Source organism: Phacochoerus africanus, chromosome 2, assembly GCF_016906955.1.
Source record: "Phacochoerus africanus isolate WHEZ1 chromosome 2, ROS_Pafr_v1, whole genome shotgun sequence".
In the NCBI taxonomy this organism is placed as follows: Eukaryota; Metazoa; Chordata; class Mammalia; order Artiodactyla; family Suidae; genus Phacochoerus; species Phacochoerus africanus.
Window position 1 is genome coordinate 27,485,797 of NC_062545.1, and position 25,944 is coordinate 27,511,740.

Below are 25,944 nucleotides of genomic sequence, written 5' to 3' on the forward strand. Positions count from 1 at the left end.
CCACGCAGCTACTTCATAACTAGTTTCTGCTTTCACTCTTCCTCCACCTCGACTCCATCCCTCCTCAGAGAAGGCACAGAGATCTTTCTCAGTTGAAATCACATCATGTCACTATGACTTAAAACCCTTCTTATGTAACCAGAATAAAACCCAGAACCCTTAGCCTACACATCTGCCTCCCTCTGCAGCCTCACCTCCTCCACGGCAGCCCCAGGGACCTCTCTCTGTCCAGCACTCCCACAGGGCTCAGTCTCCAGATTTTGGCAGGATTGCCTCATACTCATCAATTAGGTCCCAATTCAATTCTCAAGCCCTCAGGGATGCCTCTCTAATTATCCCGAGCTGAAAAGGAGCCCCCATCCCGTGCAACCAGTATCCCTGGCTTCAGCTCTCTTTCTGCCTCTCCATTCTTAGCCTCCATCCTTTGACAGGCGGCCGCTCTGCCTCCAGCCCCCATCCAAGGCAGGAAAAAGGAAAACAAATTTTCTCAGAAATGTCGAGCATACTTTCACCTCTGTTTCATTGGCCAAAAATGATCACCCCTAACTACAGAGGAGGCTGGAAACACAGCAGCTTTTAAGCTGGCCAATTGTTTTTCCAAACAAAATCAAAAAAAGAGGGAAGAACAGGTATTGGGTAAGCAAACAGCTTTTCCTGTTTACCATGCATATGGATTCAATTTTATGTTTTCTATGGTATTTTTGTACTTTCCCCTTTGCTAATTCGTGAGGTGTATGTATGAATTCTTATGGGGTGGTGATAGAAACTATTCATTAAATACCTAGAGCAACATATGTAAATTTGTCATGCTAAAATTTTTGTTAAGCATTCCTATAGTTTCTTAAATAACATATAGTAGAGTAGATTTTTAAGCAATATAAAATTTTAAAGGGTTGTCATTTGCAAATTGCTGTGGCCAACTCACTGATCTTTAGCCATACGACCTCCCTTCCCACCATCAGATAAATTGAAGTAGGTACTTGGAAGAAAACCACTTTTAAAACCATCTCTGTAGTTTAAGTTTATCCAGCTGCCACTATGCACACAGAGAGTACACCAGCACCAACAAAGATCTATTTGGCATAACATGGGTTGTTTGAAAACGCTTGCTTGGCAAGCCCTTCTCTTGAACAGCTGGCATGGGACATCTTTTCATTACTATAAAGGAAGATTACAGTGAAGTCTATCATATTAATGTGAGATACAACACACAAAGGTATTTCTCTCTCCTTGCCCTGGAGAGGTTTCGAGGTTTCATTTAAAAAGGTAGCAGTTACAAAGGATAATCGCCAAGATGGAGGATGGGTGTAACTAATGCATGATCCAGCATACATTAAGCACTGCCATCTGTAGTGAAGGATCATAGCAACAAAAACAGCTTCTTCTGTGTTTCCCTAACACTCTTAAAACACTCTGTTAAAGATTCAGAGTAGTCGTAATGAGCAGGTGGATTTTTAAGGACCCTCTCATAATCTAGTCCAACTAGTTGTTCATCTCAGGTTGGCTTCCAATAACATTCAACACACCCCTCAACAATTTACTTCAATATTCCCACCCAGCTTTATATTAGAGCCAACTGGGGAACTTTTAAAAATACTGATACTCAGGCCCTACCCCTCAAAATTCTGGGGTGGTGATAGAATTATTTATTATAAATTTATAATAAATAAATAATCTATAATAAATATAATTTAATATAATAATATAAATATAATATATTATAATGTAATAATATAAATATTATAAATGTGGACATTGGTTATTTTTTAAAATCCTTCCAGGATCTGCAAATGTTCGGCCAAGGTTGGGAGCCACTGGTTTGGATGGTTGTAAGGGAATTTGACTCAGGAGAGGTGCTCTGGAGACCTGTGTGATTTAATAATGTTTCAAAGCAAAATGCATTTAAGTATCTCTGTTTATCTCCACCATGTCTTCCTACTGTTGTTACAACTAATTGAGAAGAAATGGATTTTCTTATAATTCCCGTAGACAAGCATAACTTATTGACCTGAACAAATTATAATGTCATGCTTATTTAGTGCTTGGTACTTAAACTTTCACTTACACTTAGTGAGAATTGCTGGGTATTACTAATCATTTCCATATTGGAAATTCTTAGCTAAGAGGATTCCTGACTGTTGCAACTTTTGGGCTCTCTTTCGGTTACATATGGAGGGATGTGTATGATATATTTGTTTCTCCGGGGTCTTATATTTGAACATTTATGATTGATATTTAATAGAGGCTCAGGATGTGGGAGCCCTTTAATTATCATAAATTGAGTCTCTTGCTTCAGATTATTTAGTCATCTTGATCTACTAAATCCATAGAATTATCCCAATATTTCCACAAATTTATCTCATACATTTCAAGAGCAATCTTATTTACTAGTGCTAATATCGTGTTTTAAACTCCATTGGAGAAATAACTTGTGAATGTCTTCATTGTTGAGAGTCATTACCTTAGTATCTCATTGGTAACACTAGGTATTGGTATTTCTTGTGTTATTTCATTCAAGCAATAATTAAAGTGGTGGTGTTATCCCTAACTGATATCTTGTTAAAGGGGTTAGTTTAATACCTGCCTTTAGTTCCCAGAGCAATTCTAAAGAAAAATGACCGAAAGATCTAATATGCAAGTCAATTTTTGTTGCTGTTGTTGGCAACTATCTGAGTAATATTTTTCACAGATTATAAACTTGTTTCAATTAAAGGAATTTGGATTTTTGTAACCTACCAATTGCTTTAGCTTTATAGCTTATGCTGATAAGCTTCATGAAAGTGGTATTATTCAATACTAACCAATTCTAGTATTTGTTGTTGGTGGCATAAAAAAAAATCCCATTCTGCTGTGTGGATTTGCCATTGTAGGATCTGAGCATTTCTTACATGTAGGACTAAAGGAAATTATGAGGCATCAGGCTTGTATTTTATGATTTAGTGGTTACCGCTTTTCATACCTGTAGCCTCCACTGTACAACAGGAAAAAAACTAGGGAATAGCTTTGAGTCTCTGGTTATGTTTATCATTGCTGACACCCTATCATAGTTAGTTATATGATAGTTACATTAATATAATATGTGGGAGTTCCCATCGTGGAGCATCGAAAACGAATCTGACTAGGAACCATGAGGTTGCAGGTTCGACTCCTGGCCTTATTCAGTGGGTTAAGAATCCGGCATTGCCGTGAGTTGTGGTGTAGGTTGCAGACGCAGCTCGGACCTGGTGATTCTGTGGCTGTGGCGAAGGCCGGCAGCAACAGCTCCGATTCGACCCCTACCTTGGGAACCTCCATATGCTACGGGTTTGGCCCTGAAAGAAAAAAAAAGACAAAAAAAATATATATATAAAATATGTGATAGTATTCAGGATTATTAAGAGCCTATAAACTTTATGATAATCATCAAAAGTGTTATTCTGTCTGTTCCAGAAATATAAAACACTTTCATCTTATGATTTGAAAGCAGCATATACCCCAAGTACATGAATTTGAGGTCTAGTCTAAAGCTGGTCTTTCAGTATGAAGGCTTGGTTAGGATTGGGTAAAAAAAATCATGATAAAATAGAATTGGTTAGAGTAGAATCAAAGAGACTTGGCATATAAATGATTCTATGTTTTCTACTGAAGAGTTACTGGGCCTTTCAGTAAGTTCTAGAATGAATATTAAAATCATTTGTAATTTTGATCCTCCTGGGCAAGAATCTCCTAGAATAATAAGCTTGTGTTATGAAACCCATGGATTAGAAAGTCAGGTTAATGTGGACAGTGCACTGTGTGAGTGATTTCAATTTTCCTGTGTTCAAATCTTAGCTTTGTTGCTTACTAGATTTGAGATTGTGGGCAAGTTAGTTATCTTCTCTGTGAATCAGTTTCCTTATGTGTAACATGGGCATCTTAGTAGTACCTTCTCAAAGGGTTACTGTGAGAAATGAGTTAATCTATGCCCAAGGCCCAGAAGAGTACCTGACACATTTCCTCTCAGACCCTACCGCAGCTCCAACTTCACAGAATTTACGTGATGAGAAATAAAGGCCTTAGATAGTCATATTTGATTTCATATGTGGGCATATATGTAGCTGGCATTCTCAATTTGTGGTGCTTAAATTTGTATGCAAAGGTCTGGCCGCATAATTAGCTCATTGGCATTTGCACGTCTTTCAGATACTCCCAGCCGCTGCATGAAGAAATAGCATTGCATAAGCATCTGAAGCACAAAAATATTGTCCAGTATCTGGGCTCTTTCAGTGAGAATGGTTTCATTAAAATCTTCATGGAGCAAGTCCCAGGAGGTAAGAAATGGTGTTCTTTCTTTAAAAAGCGTATGTTTCTATTGTTCTAGATTGGACTGTTAAATAGTATGTTTGAGGCTGGGTTGTCATTTTTATAACTGTCTTGGTGTTTTATCACCATTATTTATTACTTTTGATATACAGAATGAGCTACATGCATTTATAGAGCAATAAGAGGATGTATTTAATATGCCTTGTTTTTAACTGAATAAGAACTGAAAGCATGAATCAATAAAACTGATTAAAATGGTCAAAAAAAAGTGTATGTTTCTACTATGTACTAAATAAATAAGCTGCAAAGCATATATATTGTACAACACAGGGATTATAGCCAATATTTTATAATAACTGCAAATGGAATATAAACCTGAAAAATTATGATTCACAGTGTTGTACACCTGAAATTTATATAATATTTTACATCAGCTATACTTCAATAAAAATATAGGAAAATCTCAAAAAACAACTTTTTAAAAAAATCTTGTTTCTAGGGCCTTGAAAAGGAGTAAAATTGAATAGGATTTACTAGTTTACAGGTCTTAGTTTGTCTAAATTAAAAGAGAAATTAGACATATGACATTACCGTACAGTTTATTAAGTGATAATAAATAAACATCGGAGCTGTTTTTGTATCAGTCATTGTGACATTGTTAAAGATTAGCAACTGAGTGACCTTCTACTTCAACTGTATTTGCTAAATGACCATCTTCAGAGCAGCGATATTTTTCTATTTATATCTGAGCCCAAATACCTAGTACATTCCCCAGGCCACCGTGAATAACCATAAATGTTAGCTTAAATTAATGTTACATTATTAATGCGCTTTAAAGATCTCATTTGGGTACGATTTTATCCGCTGTTTCTCTCTACTTACAGGAAGTCTTTCTGCTCTCCTTCGCTCCAAATGGGGCCCACTGAAAGACAATGAGCAAACCATTGGCTTTTATACAAAGCAAATACTGGAAGGATTAAAGTACCTCCATGATAATCAGATAGTTCACCGGGATATAAAGGTAGGATGCACTAGGCTTCGTTTTCTTAAGGTCCTTGATGGGTTATTGTTTTATTTGCAAAAGTTATATTATGTTATGGTTATTATTATTTTGTGTGTGTCTTTTTTGGCATTTCTAGGCCCACTCCTGTGGCATATGGAGGTTCCCAGGCTGTGGATCTAATCGGAGTTGTAGCCGCTGGCCTACGCCACAGACACAGCAACGCAAGATCCGAGCCACATCTGTGACCTACACCACAGCTCACAACAATGCCAGATCCTTAACCCACTGAGCAAGGCCAGGGATCAAAGCTGCCACCTCATGGTTCCTAGTCGGATTCGTTAACCACTGAGCCACGATGGGAACTCCTATGTTATGGTTGTTAATTAGGAATGATAAATAAACCGTAGGAGTTCCTGCTCTGGGACCATGGGCTAAGACTCCTGATGCAGTGGTTCAGGTCATTGCGGAGGCCCAGGTCCCATTTCCTACCTGGTGCAGTAGGTTAAGGATCCAGCGTTGCCATAGCTGTGGCATAAGTCATGGCTGTGGCCCAGCTTCAGTCCCTGGCCCAGGGACTTTCATATACCACGGATGTGGCCATTAAAAAAAATGTTTTTAAGTAATAAATCAATAGGAGTTCCCGCTGTGGCTCACTGAGTTAAGAACTTGACTAGTATTCATGAGGATGCTGGTTTGATCCCTGGCCTCATTCAGTGGGTTAAGGGTCCAATGTTGCTGTGAGCTGCAGAGTAGGTTGCATACAAGACTTGGATCTGGTATTGCTGTGGCTGTGCTGTAGGCTGGCAGCTGCAGCTCTGATTCGACCCCTAGCCTGGGAGCTTCCTTATGCCATGGGTGCGACCCTAAAAAGATAAATAGGTACATAAATAAATAAATAAATAAATTCTAGAAATAGCAGAAATACGTCACTCTGCTCTGAGTTAGTTATTGATATTCATGTCTTATCTCGTCTACTCAAGGAATAAATTCCTTAACTATGTTCAGCCAACAAAGGTTGAGTTTCCAGTACATGCCTGGCACTGTTTTAGATGCTCTGTAGGGCTGGTGGCTCAGAGGAACAAAGTTAAACAGGGTATGGTCCCTGTTCCAAGGAGCTTACAGGCTGGTTAATCTTTGTATCCTTGCCTGTAGTAGATACTCAATAAATATTTGTTCAGTTAATGGATGAGTATGTAGAAGGAAAAAAATAAAATCCCTACTTCGCGCAAGTACCATATACTCATGGGTTAAAATAAAATTAGATAATTTATGAAGTTCACCTTTCAAAGAACTCAACTAGTAAGTTTGACAAAGTTTGGACTATTGAAAGTAAGTTAATATTACTACCTTAAAACCAGCTATCAAACCTCATGTATTTGTGTTGTCCCTAAGTATTCCAGGAAAAGAAGTAAAACAACATAGAAAAGAAAATAAAGTGGGAAGTTATAAATATTTTAATTTAACTTATCATCCCCATATCAAACACAGATAGCGCCTACTATCTGTAAACCACAGCAGAACCACAATGGAACTTGTGATTTGAGTAGCATTTTGTGAACTTGATAATGTGTAAAAAAAACGATGTCAAGACTTCACCACTGAGGAGTTCCCGTCGTGGCTCAGTGGTTAACGAATCCGACTAGGAACCATGAGGTTGCGGGTTCGATCCCTGACCTTGCTCAGTGGATTGAGGATCCGGCGTTGCCGTGAGCCGTGAGCTGTGGTGTAGGCTTGGATCCCGCGTTGCTGTGGCTCCGGTATAGGCCGGTGGCTACAGCTCCGATTCGACCCCTGGCCTGGGAACCTCCATATGCCGCAGGAGCGGCCCTAGAAATGGCAAAAAGACAAAAAAAAAAGGAAAAAGAATTCACCACTGAGCATGAGTGTTAATGAAAAGTATAGAATTAGTGTTCTTGTTGGCTGGAAGGATGCCTTTCCTTATTAGACTTTCAAGCCAAACACAAACAGTATTGGGAGAAAGGTAACATTTTTAATTAAAGTTCTCTGTTCTCTAGGGTGACAACGTGTTGATTAATACCTATAGTGGTGTTCTCAAGATCTCTGATTTCGGGACATCAAAGAGGCTGGCTGGCATAAATCCATGTACTGAAACTTTTACTGGTATGTTTTTGCAATGATACAGATCTTGTGTAATTAAAGAAATAATTGCTATGTTTGAGCATAATGTGAGAGATAAATTTAGTCTGTGTTCTCACAAGCAGTAGTGATGATATCTTCTGATGCTCACTGAAGAATGTTACACATAATTTGATCTGGCCCATTGCTTACCTTGTATTTCTGTGGCCTGCTCAGTCTCCAGCTTCATGCTGCTGAAGAATCTTTTTAACTCAATGAATTTTATTATATATACAGTTGTACAACTATCATCACAACCCAATTTTACAACATTTCATCTGAGACCCCCAGCTCATCCCCCTGCTGCCAACCTGTCTCCTCTGGTGACCTTAAGTTTTTCAAAGTCTGTGAGTCAGTTTCTATTCAGCATAGAAGTTCATTGTGTCCTTTTTTTAGATTACACATATAAGTGATAACATATGATGTTTGTGTCTCACTGTCTGATTAACTTCACTTAGCATGATAATTTCTAAGTCCATCCATGTTGTTGCAAATGCCATTATTTCATTCCTTTTTATGGCTGAGTAATACTCCATTGTATATATGTACCACATCTCTTTTATCCATTTCTCCATCGATGGACATTTAGGTTGCTTCCATTTCTTGGCTATTGTATATAGTGCCGCAATGAACATTGGGTACTTATATCTTTTCGAGTCATGGTTTTGTCTGGATAGATGCCCAGGAGTGGGATTACTAGATCAAATGGTAATTCTATTTTTTTTTTTGAGTAATTTCCATACTGTTTTCCATAGTGGTTGCACCAGTTTACATTCCCACCAACAGTATAAGAGGGTTCCCTTTTTCCACACCCTCTCCAGCATTTATTGTTTGTAGACTTTTTGATGATGACCATTCTGGCTGGTGTAAGGTGGTACCTCATAATAGTTTTAATTTGCATTTCTCTAATAATTAGTGACATTGAACACCTTTTCATGTGTTTCTTTGGACATCTATATGTCTTCTTTGGAGAATTGTCTGTTTAGATCTTCTTCCCATTTTTTGATGGGGTTGTTTGTTTTTTTGTTATAGAGCTTTGGGAGGTGTTTATAAATTTTGGAGATTAATCCCTTGTCAGTTGCTTCATTTGCAAGTATTTTCTCCTATCCTGTGGGTTGTCTTTTCATTTTGTTTTGGGTTTCCTTTGCTGTGCAAAAACTTTTGTGAAGTTTTCTTTTTAACTCTCAATTTGTTATTTGTTTTTCCTTTCATGTCATTACTTTTCTCCTGGTTGGTCTACAACCACTATAACCTGGACAAGATTTCTTTTTTTAACTGGTCCTTAGCCCAACCTCTCTGTGATTCTTACTCATACCTTAATCACTTCCCATTTGGATTATGGTTTCCCTCTTTCCTAATCTGTTTACTCCTCTGGTCTCTTCCCCTCCTCACAACATAAATAACTGTAAGATTCCAATTCAGAAAAAGGAAGTGACTCACTAACACAGAAGTAGGGTGGGGAGAAAACCATCCTGAGAAATTAGGCAAGGCAGCTCCTGAGCTGCCTCTGGAGCAAAATCCGGAGAGGGCAGAGGCAGAGGGACTTCCCAAACGGTATCAGTGGCCACAGGGAAACTGAGGCTCAGAGGGACGGACTACCCAACCCTTATAAGGAGCCCATTTGGAACCTCACCCTTGGCCTCCAGCCCAGAGACCAATCACTCCATTCTGCTGAGTCACGTGAAGTGAGAGATTTAGCCAAAAAAAAGAGGGAGGTGGGTTAATGAGTAATCTTTGGTCTCATATAAAGCAACATGACCAGATGCCCCCATTTCTGAATTCTGTGAGGGAGGACGAAGCACCTCCATTTTGCAGATGAGGAAACTAAGAGAGGGAAGGTCTAACCCAGCCGGAAGTCACAGGAGTTTGTAAATGATAGAACGCAGGTTTGTAATCTACCCTTCATCTTGCTCTAAGCCACCTTTCTCGCCACCTTGCTGAAGCATCTATTCTGGGAGCCTAGAAAGGGGAAAGGAAGAAAGAGAGAACATCTGTATGTTTTCTCCTCAGAACATTTGGTCAACAGCGCTGAGCCGGTTCCTGCTCTCACAACAGTGGGTTTTTCAGGGCACAGAATCAAACGTAACGTAGAATGCCTTTTCTTTTTGAACAAAATTAATTCTCATCCTTTTAGTAACTTTAAATATCGTTACATATCTTTCCTCTTACTCCATTTGGCAGGAGACATTTCAGATACTGCCAAGACTCAGGAACTTCTGAGTGGAAAATCCTTACTTTCAGACACTCGGGCAAGATGTTCATTTTTTTTTCTTTTTACGGCTGCACCTGTGGCATATGGAAGTTCCCAGGCGAGTGGTGAAATCAAAGCTGCAGCTGAGGCCTACACCACAGCCACGCCAGCGCTGGATCTGAGCAGCATCTGCGACCTACACTGCAGCTTGAGGCAATGCCGGATCCTTCACCCACTGGGTCAGGGATTAAACCTGCATCCTCATGGAGATATTGGGGTCCTTAACCCTCTGAGCCACAATGGGAACACCAAAATTTTAATTTAATATCTTCTACTTCTCTTGAAAACATTTTTGATATTTTTTTAATTTAAGTATAGCTGATTTACAGTGTGGTGCCAATTTCTGCTATACAGCAAAGTGACCCAGTCATACGTATATCTATATTTTTTTTTCTCATGCTATCTTCCATCATGTTCTACCCCATGAGATCGGATACTGTCCTCTTTGCTGTACAGCAGGACCTCATTGCTTATCCACTCTAAATGTAATCGTTTGTATCTTCAACCCCAATCTCCCAGTCCATCCCACTCTCTCCTCCTCCCCCTCAGCAACCACAAGTCTGTTCTCCATGTCTGGGAGTCTGTCTTGAAAACTTTTTTTTGATCCCCAGATCCCCAGAGAACTTGTAGTAAAGCAGAGCTCCAGGATCCCTTAGCTTGGACTTCTTGCACTGGCCTTATTCGGTGTGGCATGTATGACACACGTGCATGGGTCTGTCGCCTGCACTGATCCTGAGGCCTGGGGCCTGCAGGCCTCACTGCACTAACTCAGTGCTGGCCAAGTCACAGGTGCAGGCAACCTCTCTTGGACTGAGCTGAAAGACAGTGAGCTGTCTAACTTGGTGATTGGGTGAGAAGAAAGGCAGCAGTGGCTACTCCTTATGGAGTGGTTTCTGCACCCCTGACTGTGTTCAGTGTGTTGCATATTATTTCACTGAGATTCATTTATCAACCCTAATCCTTAGGCATCATTTTCCCAGTTTATGGTGAGAAAAGTAAGGTTCAAAGAGGTTAAAGAACTTGCCTGAAGTCACAAACTATTAAGTAAAAGAGCTGCAATGCAAACTAGACTTAACATGTCAAATGGAATTAATTTTCTTCTCCCCAAACCTGTTCCACCCACACTTTTCTCTGTCTTAGTTGGCCACTCCACTCCAAACTTAGAATTATCCATGGTGCCTCTCCTCTCTCACACTCTGACTCAATCTGCCAGAGAAACCTATTGGCTCTGCCTTCAGAATGTGTCTGAGTGTGGACCAGCCCCTCGCTGCCTCCAGGGCTGCCAGCCTCACTTCTCACCTGATGCCCTCAGTAGCCTGTTCTCTCTGCTTCCACTCTTGCCCCAGTGATTACACCACAGCCAGAGTGATCCTCTGAAAACATCAGTCAAGTCCTATCACTCAGAGACCTCAGTGGTATATCTTGAGTAAATGAATGCTGAAGTCCTTACTTATAGTGGTGGACGAGGCTCAGACCTTCTCAGAATCTGTTACCTTTTAGACCCTTTTCCTACTCTTTCCCCCTTTTCTCACTCTGCGCTAGAAACCCCGCCCTTCCTGCCCTTCCTCCACTACACCAGGCAGGGTCCTGCCACAGGGCCTTTGCACATGCTTTTCCATCTATAACACTCTTTTCCCAGCTACCTGCATGGCTAAGTCCCTCAATCCTTCAAGTCTTAACTCAGATGTCACCTCAGAGGCTTGTGATTGCCCTATTTACGTGGCAGCCCTCTCCTGGATACCTCTGATCCTCATCCCCTCCTTTTTTTTTCTTTAATCATAACACATCACTTTCTAACATGTTATATGATTTACTTTTTTTTAGACTTATTGTCTGTCTCCCACTGCAAAATGTAAACTCCACAGGCCCAGAGATATCTGTCTGTTTCCTCCACTGCCCTATTCTAAGTGCCTGGCACACAGCAGGTCCTCAGCATAGATTCACTAAATGAATGAGTACACATAGCATGACATCAAAGTTTAAGTTTTTTGTTTCTATTTTTTAAATAAAACATATTATGAAAATAATTTTACACTTCAAATTACAAACATTGAATAATAAAAAGACAGTTCGGGGCGGGGGGATGTGCTGGGGCTGTGAGATGGAAATCCTATAAAATTGGATTGTGATGATCATTGTACAAGTATAAATGTAATAAATTCATTGAGTAATAAAAAAAGAAAAAGAAAAGCCATAAACTGGGAATAAATAGTTGCAAATTGTATTTCTAACAAAGTGCTTATTTTTTTTTTCTAGGGGTAGAAATAGTTAGAATTATTTTATTCTTAATTTTTATTTATTTTTTTATTAAAGTACAGTTGATTGACAATGTTTCTTCAAGTTCTGTTGTACAGCAAAGTGACCCAATCACACACAGTTCCCTGTTCTGTATAGTAGGATCCCACTGCCCATCCATTCCTAATGTTACAGTTTGCTTCCAAACTGCCCATCCATCCCCCTTCCTTCTCCCTCCCCCCTGGAACCACAAGTCTGCTGTCCTTGGCCGTGATCTGCTTCTGTCACAGTTTAAGCTTTTAGCCACTACATTGTAGTGGTTCCCAAGGTGGTTGCAGTGGCAGAGAAATTCTAAAATAGATCATTTTAATTTCTTATTTGAATGAATATATGTGAGGTATGGGTTTTAGAGTGAATACTCTCACTCGTTTTTCTTCAGCTAATGTTTAGATTGGTTTGCATCTTCATTATCCAGCTCTGCCAGTCTCTTCATATAAAATATTGTGTCATATGCTTGTGGAGTAAGGAGAACAAATATGAACACATGACTAAACCTGCTTTTTTGGCACTCGCTCTGTGGGGAATAATTAAACACCATTGGCAGATATCACCCTTTGAAATATCATCTGATGAATAAAAACATTGCATAATTTATTGTTAGGATATTACTTGAATGTCCAATTTTTTAAATTCACTGTATTTTTGGCCAATTATAATTCTACTCCTATATTACAACTTAAATTCTTTCATCATTTTAGATCCAGAGATAAGAGTGGTAGGTAGGCTTCAGTACATTGTTTTCTCAATGACCACTTGACTTTATTTACATCATAAAAAAATGATCACTTTGGGAGTTCCCTTTGTGGCTTGGTGGTAATGAATCTGATTAGTATGCATGAGGATGCAGGTTTGATCCCTGGCCCTGCTCAGCGGGTTGAGGATCTGGCATTACCCTGTGAACTGCAGTGTAGTTCTCAGATGCAGCTTGGATCTGGCATTGCTATGGCTGTGGCATAGGCCAGAAGCTGCAGCTCCAATTCAACCCCTAGCCTGGGATCTTCCATATGCCACAGGTTCAGCACTAAAAAGACAAAAAATAAAAAAGATCACTTTGGGGGAAGCCATAAATGAATAGAAATCCTAACAGTTTTCTACTAAGGACCGGTGACCTGAGGAGCCTGGTTCCCTTATCCTTCACCAGGCGCTCTCCTCCAATAATGTTACTGATTGAAGCTGAGACATGTGAGAGTCATAGGTGAACATGAACTTGAGCTGCTGTCACGTAATGATGAGGCTGGAGGATAAACCTGGCAAGACGACAATTCTTGATAAAAAGAATATATTTGTATAAACACAGCCAGTTTCTAGCTTTAGAGAGTGGGTTTCATAGCAACTCTTTAGAGGAAATTTGTGTAGCAGTTTTCACCTATAACTCAGGCATGGAGCATTCAGAAAAGGTGTTGCTTGTATTTATCAAAACATCTGTCACTTTGGTTACAAATCAGAAAATACTGAAGTAGCTCTTTTGGCAGATGCCTCAGCATCTGAAATAATTCATTATGGCATCTTGGATGGGTTCCTGTTTGCTGATTGTATCATTTGTATGAGTTTATCAGAAGCTGGGATACAGCAATTGTCTATTCCTGTTCACATTCCTGACTCATGGCTGGACTTTGAGAAATCCTCCAGAGGAGAAGCATAAATTTAGACTTTAGTTTGAGCCCATGAGACAATTGTGGTGGAGTGTCCACCTGGAATATTCTGGCCAGAGGCCAGAACTGGGGGTTCTTGACCCCACTTAATGCTCTTTCCTTCATATCACACTCTCCCACTCTACTGAGTCCATGCAGCCTTTTAAGTCTCCTTTTCATTCTATTCTTCCCTCTGGTGATTTGCATATACTGATGGCTCATGATCTGCCTTTGACCCGTTGAATCTATTACCCTATCGACCAGAGGCACACAGGAGAAGCCATGTATGTTTGATTTACAGAAGAAAATACACCCCAAATTATTTTAACAATGGCTTTCAGAATCTTCATGCTTTCATGATTAAGAAATAAGAATGAAAACAGAAAGAGTTCCTGTCATGGCGCAGCAGGTTAAGGATCCAGTGTTGTAACTGCAGCGGCTTGAGTTGCTGCTGTGGCATGGGTTTGCTCCCTGGCCTGGGAACTTCCACATGCTGTGAGTGGAATTATTTAAAAAAAAAAAAAAGTGGAAACAGAAGAACTAAGTCTTCAATCAGGAATTGAGAAATAATAGGAAATGGATGAATGGCCTAGATTTTTCCTGGAAAAAAAAATGGAACTATGAATAAAGGGAGTCTTCATGCAGTTGAAAAACTGATTATAGAAAATGTGTGTGGATGTATTTTCTGGTAGTCTCAAATGACTGTTGGAAGTTTCTAAAAGGTCCTGATGAAATGATGCCTCCGTTATACTGTAAGATCTAGGGAACGAGAAAGTATCCATTCATAAACAGATAATACGAGTAAGCTATTTTTATGTCACTAGTAAAATCCATTATGAAAACTGCTATCTCCCCTTTAATGACCCCCAGAGGAAACTGGAACTCAAAAAAGATGACCCCTTAAAACCTGAATCATGAATTTAAAGTTGTCTAATTTATATAAAGAAATTGAAGCTGTCATTAGGTGTTCACCTGTTTTCTGTTTTTAATGTGTAACTGTGTTCGAATTATGTCCAGGTACCCTTCAGTATATGGCACCAGAAATAATAGACAAAGGACCGAGAGGCTACGGGAAGGCAGCAGACATTTGGTCTTTGGGCTGCACGATCATTGAAATGGCCACTGGAAAGCCACCCTTTTATGAACTGGGAGAACCACAAGCAGCGATGTTCAAGGTCACACATCATGTCTGAAATATCTTAAAAACCAATGGTTAAAGCTCTTTATAGCTCTTGGATGTTTCATGTGTGTACGTCCTATTTTCTTTGTAGGCAAAGGGAAAGGAGTCTAAGTAAGCACTATCTAAGACCTAAAATGCAGGATTCACTCCCCCCGCAACCCCGACCCATCACACAGCACCTCTGCCCCACATGGAGGCGCTCTCTCCACATGAGTTTTCACAACTCTACCGTGAGATTCAGTGTACCTTCCTTTGATCGCCTTTTCACAATGCAGTATAAATAACACACCACTCCATGGAAGATGATTTAAGCTGTTTGGGAAACACAATCTGAAAGATCTTCCAGATTTAAAAACATTTTTATTCATTTAGGTAAAGAAATATTTTCCTTTACTCCTCTATCGTAATAGTTTGAAGGCTCTGTAGACAAAAGGGCAGAATGGTATTTTAAGTACAGTAAACTTAATCTCATATATCTACTCTTCTGGCCTGTTAATTTGCCCATTTGTAGCTCTGTTGAGCGTGAGAAAGGAAGCAGTCCCATCTCTCACAATAGGGGGCACCTGATGTGGAAATAGGCCTGAGGGAACCCAGGGGCCACAGCGTTCATATCCAGGGCTTGCGCAAACAATGAATGACCTGCCTCTGAGTCCCTGCCCCCCTCCCCTGCCACTCCACCAAGCCACGGGAACATTTAAACTGAGAACCTGTTTCTCGAGAATTAAAGCCCACATGTCTGCTATTTTCTAAGGTGACGGACTTTGGGCCATGAGTGATTCCTTTCCCTGCCACTGACCATGCTTCTAGCACTTACTCCCTTTGCGAATAATGAGGGACCGTGTGTTACATGCCTTCTGGGTCTGCACAAAGCTTGGTTTACCCTAAGCTTGGAGACAATCTGATGGGCTACTGCTGATGCAGGAGTGAGTCGTACAACCAAGCCTGAAAGAACAAGGAGCACTGCTAAGAAAGCTGCTTTTCTTGACAGGAATGGCTTTCTCTTCTTGGCCGGTCTTTCACGTTTTCACCAATCTCTAGCACTTCACTCTGAAATACCCCTCTATTACCCATCAGTGCAGGCATCACTGTACAAAATGCTTTAGACAAGATACTATCCTCTGGTACTGATTTGCAATGTTTGAATCCAGGTTCCCACACAGTCAAGCTATTTGATGCCTTTGGGTGAATTATTTAATCTTCTTGTATCTCAGTTTCCTCATCTATAAAATGGGTATAAAAATAGTCCCTCTAATAAAGGTGTTTGAGGCATGCATGAAATAGTATGTGCAAAGCGCCTAGAACAGTGTCTAACACATAGTAAAGGCTTTATAATGACTACAAATAATTATGTATTATTATCCATATAATAATAAATCAAGCTATATGATAACAAAAAAGATTTCCTAGGAAATTTTCTCTGTACCAAAAATACACAAAAACATTATTGAAAAAAATGGGAATGACAGCAATGAGAAGAAAATTCTCATTGTTATAAAATACTGTTTAAGTATTTTTAAAAATCTCTTTGAATGTAGGCAATTTGAGACAAAATATTTACAAGTCATGGCACAGGAGAAACAACACATGCGTTAAGCCAAACAAATAAACATTCAGATCCCTGATCTACCTTTTCATTAGTGTGTAACCTCACCTGGTGTGCCTCATTTTCCTCGTTGCTGTAACATGGATAGTGTTAATCCACTGGGTTGCTGGGAGGATCCAATGAGATCTCATACATGGAAAAAGCCAAGCACAAAGCTTTGAGGACTGAAGTATTATTTCCTAGTGCTGTCTACGGTCTTCAGCCAATCACTATGCCTGTGTCATTGATAAAGTTACGAAAGCCCTCTGGAGACCTTCCACAACCTACAGAAGATACGTCCTATCTCACTTTGAGAAAAGCCATGAGTTTGCATATATGATAAAGGATCTTATCCTAGGTGACCAGGTTATGGACCCCAAGCTCATGAGATGAGATGGACACTCAGAAACCATGTTGTGGGGAGCTCCCTGGTGGCTCAGTGGGTTAAGAATCCAGTGTTGTCACTGTTTGTGGCTCAGGTCACTGCTGTGATGCAGGTTCGATCCCTGGCCCTGGAACTTCTGCGTGCTGTAAGCGCGGCAAAAAAAGAAAAACAAAAAGTCATGTTGTGCTTATGTCTTAGGTGGGAATGTTTAAAGTCCATCCAGAGATCCCAGAGTCCATGTCGGCAGAGGCCAAGGCATTCATACTGAAGTGTTTCGAACCAGACCCTGACAAGAGAGACTGTGCTAACGACTTGCTGATGGATGAGTTTTTAAAAGTTTCAAGCAAAAAGAAAAAGACGCAACCTAAGCTTTCAGGTATGTGGTTGCATTGAAGGGGATACAGGTGAGAGTCGCAAAATCCTAAGCTTTTAAGACAGAAGATTTTTCCAGAAGTAAGCTAATTTGTTTAAAGATATTGCATGTTCAGGGTATCAGGAAGCTATGTTATCAATTTCACAAATGCTGGGGCCTCACACATAGCAGTCTTCCACACATGACTAGTAGGGAATTAGTATATCAGCATTTATATACTAGCACTCCCAAAACAAAGATTCGAGTATAAAAAGGGGAGAGATGTGGCCTTTTTAAGCTGAAACTCAAAGTTAGCACTGCTGGTCTACAGGGCTATTACAGAGCTATTAAACATCTAAGCCATCTGGTTAATATGTTCAATTTTAGGCAGTAGAACACACCCAACTGCCTTTTAGAGAATGCCTTTCTGAATTAAAAAACCCCTCCAAAAAAGAAAGGAAGATTGCCAGTTATAAATAAAATAGCAGGGTAAAAATATAAATTGTCTTTTTTGCAATAAGTTCCGTAACTCACTTCAGAAAGAAAAAACAAGTAAATGATTCATTTGTTGTTGGCATTTTTGGTGTTTATGTGGGATGAGATGGGCAGATTGAATGTTTGGAAAGGGCATCAATCCCATTTCAAGCATTCACTTCACTTTTTATTGATTTCTCAGTTTATCAACAAACGCATCATGTGCTTATGTCACTGTGTTTGCTTTTCTTTCCACAGCTCTTTCAGCTGGATCGAATGGTGAGTTTATTTTTATATTGTCCATTGAGCTGAAGCATGACGCATCATGAAATAAGCTTTAGATTTCCTTCAGAAGAGCCTTATCCTCTGCTCCTTGCTTACATGGGGGGGGGGGGGGACTTGGCTCCTGGGTACCAAGGTTGTGTGGCTGCAAGCCTGGCTGGCTCATTCCTTCAGAAACCCCTTACCCTTTTCATTCATGGGGGAGGCTTCCATTGTTCCTCCCAAAATGCAAGATGGTGACTCTGTTTTTGAAATCTTCAATGTGAGCAGAGTCTGTGCTTTCTTATCCAGGAGCCAGTTGGCCCCTAATGGACTTGTCCTGGCAAATTTCAGTGCTGGACACCTTCCTCTGTCATCTTTGGCGCCCTATATTCTCTCTGGTTTTAGTTGGTCAGAACTAGTTATGGTTTTGCTTTTTTAATATTGGTCTTTGCACATCATACCTAGGAAGCTAAATTTGCCCTGGGAAGATCCACTTATGCATTTCAAAGAATGGGAAAGAAATGACTGAGGTTTTGGATTTTCCTTAGTTAGATGAATTGATGATCAAGTGGGGGGGCTTCATGTTTGCTGTGAGTCTGACATGCATGCTTCCACAGGCCAGGGGCGGGATTTTGCAGGTTCCTTAGGTGTCTCAAAGCCAGTCAGCCTAGAGGAGAGGCCTAAAAATTGGGGTTTCTTGGCCATAGCCTCTCCGGTTTCCCTCTGTCAATTCTGAGAATTGAGAGAAGTCTGTGAAGAAAACTCTGTCCCTTTCCTCCTTCTCCACAGGCAATCTAGACTCTGGAAGGCAGTCATTGCCTTTCACAAGGTGGACCAGGGTGCTCAGCAGCCCTCCAAGCAGCCTGGTTTTTTAGTTTGTTTTTTGTCTTTTTGCCTTTTCTAGGGCCGCTCCCGTGGCATATGGAGGTTCCCAGGCTAGGGGTCTAACCAGAGCTGTAGCCACCGGCCCACGCCAGAGCCACAGCAACGCGGGATCTGAGCCGCATCTGCGACCTACACCGCAACCCATGGCAACGCCAGGTCCTTAACCCAATGAGCAAGGCCAGGGATCGAACCCGCAATGTCATGGTTCCTAGTCGGATTCGGTAACCACTACGCCACGACGGGAACTCCCAAGCAGTCTGTTTTTGATGTCGTAAATGGGCACTGCCTTTGCTCTTAGGCAGAAGTCAGTTCACTTTGGAATTCAATAGAAGTCAGTTCTGAGCCCAACCGAACCACTTTCTAAAAATGCGACATGCCACAGTTCACTTGTTTCATCAGGCATTCTGTGCTGGTAACAATACCTACTTCACAGATTTGGTTCTGAGACCAAAAGAAAGCATATATACCCAAAGAGGCTGGAGCCATGCCCAGAAGCTGGATCCATGATAGCTTCATCCCTTCCACATGGTAGGTTTTTGTTGCAGGAAACAGATTCTCATCACACACACATTTAAATTATGTGAACTCATCTGCACACACTTGGCAAGAGAGAGCTGAAGAGAGAGGATTGGAGCTGACAGCTCTGCCCACGAGCCCTCTTAGTGAGCACATGCCTTACAATGAGCAAGAGAAGCAAGGTGACCATCCGCTGAACTCTCAGTCATCCTTCCCTTGTGGCCTTTTCACCCTCTGCACTTAGGGTGACTCAAAAGCATTTGGGACTCTGCCCTGAAGAGTCTGACTTACTTAGCATATTTTAGAATCTTAAGATTTTACAGAGTCAGAATTAAGAGGAAGGGCATTGGGGTCAGAGCTGGGCTCACACGTTGACTGGGTGGCCTTGGAAATGACGTGCCCTTAGTCCTCTCATCTATCTAATGGGTTCAGATAGACAACCTGCACAGGTGATTTTGTGACGATTAAACACAGTCATGTATGTGAGATGCTTAGCAATGGCCTCAGGTGGTCATTGTGACTGTTATTATTGCTAATCTATTCTTGCTTGACCATATGCAGCAGGTTGTTTAGAACTGTAGACCACAGTCGAAAAGTCCCCTCTACTTTCCTGAAAAGCCTCCCTTTTCCTCTTCACTTACAACTCCCAGGCCTCCTGAATTCTCTGTTGTCTTTTTGCCTCTAGTGATGCATCCCTCTCTGTTCTGTCTCTTTTGGCCCAGGACGTTGATTTGTTTGATAAAGAAGTCTCTGGCAAAAATTCCTGATTTTAAAACTAGTATTTGATGAAATGTAGGCGCTTCCTAATGCGCCAGTTCAGTCTCCATCAAAATAAAACAAAAGCTTGCATTTGCCACAGAACCGTCCTGTCTGAGAACTAGAATAGACCCAAGAGATCATCTAATCCATGGGTTTCCAAAATCTGGGTTTAGCAAAGAACCTTTTTTATATGAATCCTTATGCAAAGCCCTGATACATAACAGAGAGAACATACTTGTTTTAGGTAAAACAGGATTGGAACCTATGTTCTAGAATCACAGAATCTTACTCACCCCATCCAAGGCAGCCCCAAGACACCAAGGTGGACCTTAAACCTCTGCGAAACATGGTTTACAAATCACGAATCTGGTCCTTTCTGTTATAGATGCAAAAACTAAGCCTCGTAAGTGACCTTCCTAAGCTCTAATAGGTGGACAATAGAAATGAAAGGCACACACCCCAGAAGCGCTGGGTCAGGCACTTCCTCCACTATTTCACACCCCTAAGATTCTCCTTGCAGGGCCCCAGAGGCCCTTTCTTCCTGGAAAGTTATACTGGGTTATATTGAACACGAGAGGAACCCTGGACCCATGACCGGCCTCTTAACGCTGCATAATTTTGCTTCTCACTGGAACAAGACCCTTGACAAATAGTCTTGCTGTCTTTCAGTAGGTGTCTCAGCATGCATGCATGTTTTTTTGGGTTTTTTGTTTTGTTTCTTTTGTTTGTTTGTTTTTGTCTTTCTGTCTTTTCTAGGGCTGCACCTGTGGTATATGGAGGTTCCCAGGCTAGGGGTCTAATCGGAGCTGTAGCCACCAGCCTACACCAGAGCCACAGCAGTGCCAGATCCAAGCCTCGTCTGTGACCTACACCACAGCTCACGGCAATGCCAGATCCTTAACCCACTGAGCAAGGCTAGGGATCCAACCCGCAACCTCATGGTTCCTAGTCAGATTTGTTAGCCACTGAGCCATGATGGGAACTCCAGATGTTTGTCAAGCATTAATGGTCTCCCTCCCCTTCTCGTGATTCGCAGAGTATCTCAGGAGCATCTCCTTGCCTGTGCCTGTCCTGGTGGAGGACACCAGCAGCAGCAGCGAATACGGCTCCGTTTCTCCAGACACGGAGTTGAAGGTGGACCCCTTCTCCTTCAAAACAAGAGCCAAGTCCTGCGGAGAAAAAGATGTCAAAGGAATACGGACGCTCTTTCTGGGGTAAAGACCTGACTTACATGGGGTGAGAGATGTATGTTGTACGTCTTTATAAAGAACGTTGTGATTTGTGCTGTGTACATTTTTACAGCATCCCTGATGAAAATTTTGAAGACCACAGCGCTCCACCTTCTCCTGAGGAAAAAGATTCTGGATTCTTTATGCTGAGGAAGGACAGTGAGAGACGGGCCACGCTTCACAGGATCCTGACGGAAGACCAAGACAAAGTCGTGAGAAACTTAATGGAATCTTTGGCTCAGGTAAAACGCCTCGTGGAGACTTCATTTCCCCAGAGTTTACGTATTTTACCAGTGTCATAACCACTTGGACCTGTCACAGGTGACGTGCAGACACGAGGCTGCTGCTGCCTTCCTGATGATGAAACAGACCTACCCCAGGGGGAGGCAGATTCCTAACACAGAAACAGCATGTTTAACATAAGCTATTTTTAAGTCAGAAGTAAAGTTTTCATGTTGATGAAGTTCCAGCTGGTTCCTACAAGCCTTTTCATCCTTCATTCATGTGTTTATTCATTCAATCAATAAAAATGCATTGAGGAATTCCCGTTGTGGCTCAGCTCAGTTAAGAACCCAGCTAGTATCCATGAGGATGCAGGTTTGCTCCCTGGCTCAGATCCCACGTTGTTGTGGCTGCATTGTAGTCTGGCAGCTACTGTCCCAGTTCGAGCCCTAGCCTGGAAACTTCCATATGCTGTCTTCAACAGAGACCCCTGTGCTTGGAGAGCTACATTCAGAGGGAAGGTGATGGGCAAGAATAACGGAATTATGTCTGGCTGGAGCCCACACACGCTATGGAAAAAACCACACTGGTCAGACTCGTGTTCCCTGGTATATTTGTTTGCTAAACTGCCATAACAAAATACCTTAGGGTCAGTAGCTGAAACAACAGAAAATTCTCTCTTCTAGTTCTGGAAGCTGAGTCTAAGTGCAAGGTGTTGACAGGTTTGGTTTCTCCGGAGGCCTCTCTCCTGGGCTTTCAAATGCCCACCTTCTTGCTTTGTCCTCACCTGGCCATTTTTCTCTGCAAGCCCCTAGTGGTTCTTCCTCTTCTTATAAGAATACTAATCCTATTGGATTAAGGCCCCACCCTTCAGCTGCCACTTACCCTTAATTACCTCCTCAAGACCCTATTTCCAAATACAGTCACACTGCAGGTTAAGGCATCACTCTATGAATTTGGGAGTGGGAAGAACAACATGGTTTAGTCCATGGCACCTGGGAAAATGTGTTCCCTGGGATTCTGCTTACAGAAACAAGCAAGAATCCCCTCCCCAAGTCTGCCCCAGTGGAAACAGGGCTCCCCCCCAGCTCCAAACTGTGCGGGACACATCCTGGGCCTGGAGCAGATGCTCAGGCCTCTTGTGGGTATCAACCTCCCCAGACAAGCTCGGCCCAGGGACTTGCATCCTCTTTTAGTTCTGTGGGTGTCACAGACTTGTGTGCCTGCTTCCGCACCTGTGGCTGTCATCGGTCCTCTGTGACACAGTGGACACAACTTCTTCCCTTCTTTCTGTCCTAGGAAACTAGCTGCAGAAAGGGTGGAGCTGGAGGGGTGGGGTCAAGTGTCAGCCTCAGTCCAGCAGTTTACCTGCTCTCAGCTTTTATTGGGATGTAAATGGAGCCAGGCTCTCTCTTTCTGGGCTCTTACCATATAGCCCCTGCTTGTCTTTGTGTGGAGAACCCCACAAAATTTCTCTGCTGATCCTGTCACCCTGGGAATTCTCTATATGTTCACATCTTTAGATCCCATAGGAGGAGCTGAAAGGCCATGCGGGTGCCTGAAGGGCCTTTGGGTACAGGGAGAACTGAAATGGCACCATCTGTGCTTTCTAGATCTGGCATTGCCGTGAGCTGTGGTGTAGGTCACAGATGTGGCTCAGATCCCGGGTTGCTGTGGCTCTGGCATAGGCCAGTGGCTACAGCTCCAATTCGACCTCTAGCCTAGGAACCTCCATGTGCAGCGGGTGCAGCCCTAGAAAAAGGCAAAAAGACAAAAAAAAAAGAAAGAAAGAAAGAAAGAAATTAAGCTATATGTTGCTATACACTATTATATTACATATCTATTACTATATATGTGAAATATGTGGTAATAATAGCAAATACTTTCTATGTCCAGGTATGTTTCTTAGTATTGCCCGTGTCTTTACTCCATCCTCGTGACACTAGTCCCACAGCAGTAGTCGTGTTAGCGTCCTCACTTTGCCGGTGAGCACAGGGATGCACAGAGGAGCTGAGGAACCTGCCAAAGCCCTGCAGCCCTGATCGATGGAGTCGGCATTTGGACCCAGGCAGTCTGGCTCCTGGGCGTGTGCTCTCAAGCACCACACGGTTCTCCTCCCTGGCGACCAGATGGTGACAAGTGCTGGGAGCAACACAAAGCAGGGGAGGAGACGGAGGCTGGGGTCGGGGGAGGAAATCACCAGTAGCCACCGTGGAGGAAAGGCTTCTTCTGTGGCTGCTGGTGTCAGATGCCTGCTTTGGTCAGAAACACAGAACGAACGTAGGGGTTGCTTGAATCCCATAATCATCCCCAGTGGGTGTACTTTTCCAGTTCAGAAAGGGTCTGCTGGTTTGGGGTTTTCTTGGCCTCCCTGCTGAAGGGCCATTAGGGCAGGGACTGCCCTGGTTATTGTCGTTGTCCCAACGCTCAGCACAGAGTCTGGAAGGAGACCTCACTTCCATGACTAGGCTGAAATTCTTAAATTTTGGAGTTGGATAATCTTTTGTTTTGTTTTGCTTTGCTTTTTAAGGCCATGCTGGCGGCATATGGAGGTTCCCCGGCTAGGGGTTGAACTGAAGCTGCAGCTGCCAGCCTACACCACAGCCACATCATTGCAGGATCCAAGCTTTGTCTGCCACCTACACCACAGCTCATGGAAAAGCCAGATACTTCACCCACCGAGTGAGGCCAGGGATGGGGCATGCATCCTCATGGATACTAGTCAGGTTCATAACCTGCTGAGCCACCATGGGAACTCCTGGGAGTGGGTTAATCTTATTCAAGTGTTTATGACTCCCTAGTTTTTAAAGCACACTTGAGTGTTCTCTATAAAAGGAGAATGGGAAGAAAAACTTGAAAGCAACTCACAGAGGGAATGCCTTGGTGCACTAGCAAGAAGTAACCAGTGAGAACCAGAAACTACTTAGTACTAAGTAGCACTTACTAAGCCAGAAGCACTCAGTAAATCCAGAATGGTCAAGTGATAGTCACTGTCCTTCTGACTGTGCTGCCAGGGGTGCTATGAACCCTTCCCTGTGATGTAACGTGCTGATCTAGTGGTAGAGCAGGTCCCGACCCAGGGTTCCTGCTGGCTCATCCAGCTAATTGGGGCAGTAGAAGGCAATGATTAAGAGCATGGGCTCAGCCTCAACTTGACTCTGAAACTTTGTTCCACCGCTTAAAGGCTCTATGATTTGGGCAAGTTATTTAACTTCTCTGAGGCTGAATTTCCTAATCTATAAATGAGGAAGCAGTGGTATTTACTTCACAGAGTTGCCACAAGGAGTAAGTAAGATCGTGAATCATTCAGATAATAATAGAAAGTGTTCCACAAACGTTAACTATTATTGTTGTCATTATCATTAGCGAGCAGGCTAATAACATTTATCTACTATCTGATTTTTTTCCTATAACTGGTTGGAAATAATTCTTTTCACTGTATTAAATATTTCTAGATACGTCTGTGCTTAATAAGTCTATCCTTTATAACAAGGCTAAAATGCAGACGTTGGTCGGGTCCTCAAAGCGGCCCATGAGAGCCATTTCAATCTGTAACATCCTTCTCAAACCCACTCATCATTTTTAAGGAAGCATAAGGGATAAAGAATAGAAAGCACCTTTGCAGGAGAACCTGTGAGTTCTGTGAGCCCTGTCCCTGCTCAGGAAAAGGGCGCTGTCAGATGCTACCTTCTGATCCTGAATCAGGCTCATTTGATACCTAAGATGGTTGTTCATAAAGGCAGGTTAATGCATGCACACAGGGAGGCAGGAGTGAGGACAGAAAGAACCATTATGGGAGTTCCCGTTATGGCAGTGGTTAATGAATCCGACTAGAAACCATGAGGTTTCGGGTTCCATCCCTGGCCTTGCTCAGTGGGTTAAGGATCCGGCGCTGCCATGAGCTGTGGTGTGGTTCGCAGACTCGGATCCCGCATTGCTGTGGCTATGGCGTAAGCCGGTGGCTACAGCTCCGATTCGACCCCTAGCCTGGGAACCTCCATATGCTGCAGGAGCGGCCCTAGAAAAGGCAAAAAAGACAAAAAAAAAGAAAAGAAAAAGAAAGAACGAACGAACCATTATGTCAGTGGGTGAAATACCCTAGACAGAAAACATTTCCCAGGCTACACAGCGTTCCTTGGTAGGACAGTGGCATCAAAAATCCAGAAGCAGCGTGTTTTACTGTTGTGAAAACAAAGCTAATGTCAAAAAAAATGTTTGCTGTTTAAACTGCTGGCAAACATGTAACTGATTTTTCACGTAGATAAGCTTCCAATCTCTGAAAAACTCACATCTTTCTTCTTGAACATATTTTCATGTTATTATGATATTGCCTGCGAATCTTTATTTTGGTGGTAATTTAGTTCATGGTAAGAAAAGAAACAAAGTTTATAATTGTTTCCAGTCTGATTTTAAAATATTCCCTTAATGATAGCTTTCAACCTTTTCAATATATTTTCTCATGAAAACATAAACATGATAGGGAGCTCCCAAATGAAAAT

At 42.0% G+C, this 25,944-nt stretch overlaps 1 protein-coding gene across 1 annotated transcript in view; it reads left to right on the forward strand.

Annotated features, from left to right (window-relative positions):
* MAP3K5 (mitogen-activated protein kinase kinase kinase 5) overlaps nt 1-25,944 on the forward strand; it is a 215,670-nt gene that overhangs the window by 162,687 nt on the left and 27,039 nt on the right. Inside the window, exons 16-23 of the mRNA XM_047770111.1 lie at nt 4,162-4,289; nt 5,166-5,302; nt 7,300-7,405; nt 14,615-14,772; nt 16,943-17,120; nt 17,829-17,849; nt 21,031-21,208; nt 21,297-21,465. Coding sequence (XP_047626067.1) covers nt 4,162-4,289; nt 5,166-5,302; nt 7,300-7,405; nt 14,615-14,772; nt 16,943-17,120; nt 17,829-17,849; nt 21,031-21,208; nt 21,297-21,465 — 1,075 coding nt within the window. The remainder of the gene's footprint in view (nt 1-4,161; nt 4,290-5,165; nt 5,303-7,299; nt 7,406-14,614; nt 14,773-16,942; nt 17,121-17,828; nt 17,850-21,030; nt 21,209-21,296; nt 21,466-25,944) is intronic.